The following is a 6,000-nucleotide window of genomic DNA, read 5'->3' as shown; positions in this document are numbered from 1 at the left end:
TGTCAAATATGGGAGTAAATATAAGGTGTTTTAATATCAAATATGAGGATCATATTAGATGGTTTTAAAAGCACCTCCCCTACCCCCCTTCTAAACTCTAGAATGTTTTAATACTGATAGGTCATGAAAGCCTATAGGAGTTCCTTTCCTGGAATCTGTACAGGACTGGAACGCACTGGGTGACACAAGGTTCCATTCAGTACAGTAAGCATGAGTTAGAGAAAATGCTGTTGTCAAAACTGTTGTTTTCCTCCTTATAAAGCTCATACAAACCAATAAAGAGTGATCAGAAAGCATTTTGGAAAGGATAGGGGGCATGGATTCCACAGCTGGTCTGTGGAACAAGGCATAATTCCAAGTCAGGGATTCCATTTAATTAGGTAAAGTGTTTGAGGGCATAAGAAACCTAGGCTAGGACTCTGCTAACCAGATCAGGTAAATTACTTAAGGGAAACATGTACTTTGAGTTACTCTCCTTGAAGATGAGTAAGTGGCCTTCTCATCAGTGTCCTTTAGTGTTTTTGACAGAGACAGTCCTGCGCTGGGTGGATCTTCACTCTGACCAGCACCATATAGCTCTGTGGTTCTCAACCTGGCTGCAAAGTAGAATTACCTGGAGCGCTTTAAATAATCCTGATGCCCGGTCCTATCTCCAGAGATTGTAATTTAACTTGTCAGGTGTAGCTTGAACATCTGGATTTTAAAAACACCCCCCGCCCCCGACAAACCCCATGCGATTCTAAGGTGTGGCCAGCCTGGCAAACCCCTGGCATATACTTAAGGTCTTCTAACAAACCTTCCTCTTAAAATCCACCATACTACCATTTAGCTTTCTGGCGCTCAGTTTTTGTTTTGTCATCTTTCTCCCGGCCCGACACACACGCATACTCCACAGGATGGTGATTTTCTATCTGCAGTCACACTACAATAGTCCCTAAGTTGAATTCAAGAGGTGTCCTTGGTATATAAGGAAAACCCTGGAGACGAAAGCGATTCTCATGCAAACACGGTAAAAACAATGTTCACTCCCTGTTGTGTTTCTTGACCTGTTTTCTGGGGTGGTTTCCCACTTGCTGTTTTCATATTACAGAGTTTCCTAGGAGACAACACACTGTGGTTTTTATTCTCCCATCCTCTTGTTGGCATTTGACAGACCTCCTAGTTGAAGACACCACGTCCCTGGGTGGGCCCTATTTCTCAGCTCCGGGAGCAAACTCAAAATCCAACGCACATACAGCTCAGCTTTGTAGCACTCAAGTGCGCTTAATTTCCACTTAAACTAATTCAGATTCCCGGGGAGCAAAGCCTGCGCCACTTAACCATTCCGCTCTCTCTTCAGTTCCCCCATTATTTTGTTTACTTAAGAAAGCAGATATTTACATTTCCACTTGGCGACTCATTGCAGCCCCCCCCCCCGCCCCCCCGCCCGCCCCACCAGCGTCCAGCGCCGGAGAGCTCCTCTCCTTGCCCAGGATCCCTCTTTCCTCTGCTTGGGTCCCCAGAGGCCAGTGACGATGGAGCCCCCGCCCTTACCCAGCCCAGCACCTGGTGTGAGCAAAGCCCTTCTCCACCCATCTCTTTTGGAGATTCAGAGCCCTGGCCCCGCCCAAGGCACTAATTTAACTCGAATTGCAGAACTACCGGGCGCTGCTCCTACTTCCAGCTCCTGGCTCGAGCCTGCTTGGTCTTAACCTCAGAGACCGCGGAGTCCCAACGCCGGATCCCCGTCCCCGCTCGCCATGAGTTCCGCGCGGCGGAGCGCTACAGTTGTGCTGCGCCTACTGGGCGGGCTGGCCCCGCCGCTGCTGCTGCTGCTCCTGCGTCCTCCGGCTGCGTCGGGTGAGTGGGGGGTCGGGGACCCCCCAGGGACCCCCCACCCCCACCCCTCAGGCTAAACCTTTAGGCAGTGTGGGAGGGGCAGGGCCCGTCTCTACAACAACCGGAAAGTCGGCGGACCAGGGTCGCTGAGGAATGTCGGCATCCCTAATTGTTCCCGTAATCCTCTACCTCTATCAGCGCTCCTACTGGCACGATCCCTGGGGACGGTAAGAGGCTCTCCGCTGCTAGCCGGCAGTTAGGAAGCTTGCTGTGCTGGACCCCAGCTGGCAGGGTTTTAGGAGTGAGGCGTGGAGGGTACAGGGAGCAAACACCCGGAAGCCAAAAGGTAGGGCTCGAATAGAGTGAATCCTCAGCATCTCCTTAAGGGTGGAAGGCCAAATAGTTGACCACTCTCACCTCTCAACAGGGTCCAGTCGTGTACAGACGTGGCGCTACAAGTTTGCGCGTCATCTCCTCCAGGTGTAACGTTCCAAGGGGGCGTCTGTCTTTATTGTGTGCCTAGCAACAGTATGTATGTGAAAGTCTAAAGCACTATATATATATTATATATGTACATATGTGTATATATATATGTGTGTGTGTGTGTGTGTGTATATATATATATATATATGTATGTATATATTAGATAACGAAGGGCAGGAATTTATTTTCGACTATTTTAGTTTTGAATTAACTGACACAGGAAGCCTAGCACGTTCTCGGTATGTCAGCTGAGCATTGGATGGGAATGTTATGTGGGCATAGAAAGCCATTGCTGCTTCCCTTATTCGTCTTGGGAAAGGAATGCTGCAATGAATTGAAAAGTTGTATTTCCTTCAGTTCTGTTTTTTCCTCCCTAGGTGACTGCAGCCTTCCCCCAGATGTACCTAATGCCCAACCAGCTTTGGGAGCTCTTACAAGTTTTCCCATACAAAGCACAGTAACATACAAATGCAACGAAGGCTTTGTAAAAGTTCCTGGCAAGGCAGACTCAGTGGTCTGTCTGAATAATAAATGGTCAGAGGTTGCAGAATTTTGTAATCGTAAGTTTTTCATTTCATCTTAGAAAAGTTATGGGAATGGAATGTTTCTTAAGTTTAATTTTATCCCTGTTTGGAGTGACTGGTAATAGATAGTTTTCTAGCATTATTAATCGCCAGGGTATACCTGTTGGCACTTCACAATCTAGCTAATTGACGGCATTGCTTTCTGGAATAGGTCCTGCCCTTCGTTAACGGTTTTTTTTCCCCCCCTTAACACTGTAACTCTTGAACTGAGTAATAGCAAAAATAAACAATAGGTACTGTCTAGGGAGTAAATTATATATAACTACATTTGGCAATTACCTTGAGACACATAACAGAAATCCTCTGTTTTCTTAAATTTCATTTTGTAAAGTAGGACTTACCCAATACAACTCTGTAGTGATATTTTTAAAAATTCTCAATTTTTATCTCAAAATCTGCCATTATAGGCATAGCCCTAGATTAGCTTTGACGTATACAAGTAAAGATAAAGGTAAGACTTGATTCCTGCCTTTGAACAACTTGGAGCAATGGAAGCTACAGTAAAGATAGAAACTGCCACAAGTATTTTCTGAAATCAGGTGTGAGATCAGCTTTAACTTTTTATCTATCCATGATACAAGGCAGGAGGTTGAAGTACATAAGTCTTTGCACATGTATCATGTTTTAGAGTTTATAACTCTTCTGCATATAGTACTTCATCTAATCCTTCCAACAACTCCCTGAGGTTAGTTAGGGACTTATCCACATTTTACAGTTGAGAAAGCAGCCCCCAGTTAAACAATTTCCTTGAGATCAGGAGCTCCCTTATGCAGGAGAGCCAGGGTGGAAACTTGAGTCTTTTGACTATAAATCCAGTGCCCCTTCCACTATACCAGGCCACTATAAATTCACATTTGCCTGGATGTTTACAGTTTGTAAATACTTTTAGGTCCACCATTGGCTCATCTGATCCTTGTCCCCATAGGTTGTTCTGAGGATTAAATGAGTTTATATGTGTAAAACATTTAGGAGCACTCAATAAATATTAACTATTATTAACTATTATCGTTGTCCAGGACACTAGCCCAGGGATCTGGAAATACCAGTTATCATCTACCCCTGTGCTACATGGGGCAGGATAAGGGAGCTGGCATTGAGTCAGTTCCAGAACTATGCCAGGCAACTTAAATGAGTTATATTTTCTAAATTGTGGGCATAGTGACTTCTATGTGCCAAATCTACTTCACAGGCCTCTAGTAACTGGGAAATGAAAATTTATATGTGAATATGCTTGATACACTGTCAGTGCCATAGTGATATTAATATAAATACCAAATATGTACAAAGAAGTATAGAAAAAGGAGTGATATAGGACCAGATAATTAAACATAGGTTATAAAATAAAGTGATATTAATTTTTTTGTTGTTGCTTTTGTTAATACTTTTAGGTAGCTGTGATGTTCCAACCAGGCTACTTTTTGCATCTCTCAAAAAGTCTTATACCAAACAGAATTATTTCCCAGAAGGTTCCACTGTAGAATATGATTGCCGTTTGGGCTACATAAGGGACCATTCTCTCTCAGGAAAACTAACTTGCCTTCAGAATTTTACGTGGTCCAAACCTGATGAATTTTGTAAAAGTGAGTATAATTTTTAAAGAGTATTCTTAACCATATGGTGTTTGGGGAAAATAGTGTTTCTTCCTTCACTCATAGTGGAAGTCTATGTGTACATGTTATTATTTAGAATGATTCTTAAATGAACCATTGGAACCATTTTATTTTAAATTAGGGAAACTAAATACCTGTGAGCTAGAAATATTACTTTACTCACTGATTTCTCATTTAATTAGTTTAAGGTTACCTAAAATCAAATAGTGTATAGTCTAAATATGTTGTTTTCTTGAAACTGATAAAATGAAGGTACGATTTAAATAGTCTAAGGATAAGTAATATCAATGGTTCAGATGATGAATTTGCATAGATGTACCTGATAATTTAATTTAAAAAATCAATTTGTATTCTCTTCTAGAAAAATCATGTGCTAACCCTAGAGAAATAAAAAATGGTTATGTCAGTATAACACATGACCTATTATTTGGATCGCCCATCCATTTTTCATGTAATACAGGGTAAGTTTGGGTATATGAAACACTATATTTAACAAATGGAAAAACAAATTAGGATTTAAGATGGAAGCTTTTAGATTTGTAGCCAGTGTTTACAAGCTAGTAGCAATAAAACCACCCCTCTATTCAAAGACCCTTTATCATGAACTCATCACAGTTAAATTTAGTAAAATGGGGCAAGAAAGGAAGATTTCTTATAATACCACCAAAATTCTCTCAATGGTTAGATTTCAGTACATATGTGATTCATTATAAAATTTTAAGTGTGATATGTATAGGAAAATACTTGTGATAAGTTGATGATCCTTGGAGAAATTAAATCCTTTCAGTGTTAAATATGAAACCATTCTTTACCTAAATAATGAATTTGCATTTGTTTTTTCTATATACGAACAATCTGTTATAAAATATCATGGGTTAAAAACAATTATTCCTAGTGTGAAAATATCATTCTGACCTAAGATCTTTTATAAGTTCTCTATGCAGGGAAAAGGAACTTACTCACTGAGTATTGTCAGTGTCTCAGGTGCTGCTAAAACCTTTATACTCATTCTCTCAGTTAATATCTGCAAATTGAATTATGATATTTTATTGTGTGTGTTTATCCCTGTTCTTTATAAAACTATCATTATCACTAGTCTCCTGTACTAAACATAGATGTTTGGATCACTAATATCATTAATATTAAATCTGGGGGTACTTTGAACCCTTTAAATAGAAGTACATTCTATTATTCTATGGTGTCTGTAGTGATCTTTTAGAACTCAGAAATATAAAATATTTAAGCATCTGTATCTTTTAAAAATGTTTTAAAACACTTTACTATTTTCTAACATGTGCCCTACCCAAATCAAAAATATTTTGCCCGTCCTATACTTTTTTTTTCTTTTTTTCGGTGAATATTTTTATTAAACTCTACTATGTAAGAGAAGCCTGGGGAGAGCTGCTGGGAGGCAGGCCTGGCAGCTGAGGCTTCTAGAGCAGAGACTCCTGGAAGCACATGGGTTTTCAGTTTCCTTCTGCTTGAGACGCTGCCTGGCAGCCCCA

General features: G+C 40.9%; 1 protein-coding gene across 1 annotated transcript in view; it reads left to right on the top strand.

Moving 5' to 3' along the window:
* The first annotated feature begins 1,514 nt into the window (after nt 1–1,514).
* Nucleotides 1,515–6,000, top strand: part of CD55 (CD55 molecule (Cromer blood group)) — a 109,832-nt gene continuing 105,346 nt past the window's right edge. Inside the window, exons 1-5 of the mRNA XM_065871223.1 lie at nt 1,515–1,649; nt 1,698–1,839; nt 2,679–2,861; nt 4,274–4,465; nt 4,857–4,956. Coding sequence (XP_065727295.1) covers nt 1,515–1,649; nt 1,698–1,839; nt 2,679–2,861; nt 4,274–4,465; nt 4,857–4,956 — 752 coding nt within the window. The remainder of the gene's footprint in view (nt 1,650–1,697; nt 1,840–2,678; nt 2,862–4,273; nt 4,466–4,856; nt 4,957–6,000) is intronic.

Source organism: Phocoena phocoena, chromosome 1 (genome assembly GCF_963924675.1).
Source record: "Phocoena phocoena chromosome 1, mPhoPho1.1, whole genome shotgun sequence".
Classification (NCBI taxonomy): domain Eukaryota; kingdom Metazoa; phylum Chordata; class Mammalia; order Artiodactyla; family Phocoenidae; genus Phocoena; species Phocoena phocoena.
Note: the sequence above shows the minus strand (reverse complement) of the source record. Positions and strands in the feature narration are given on the sequence as shown.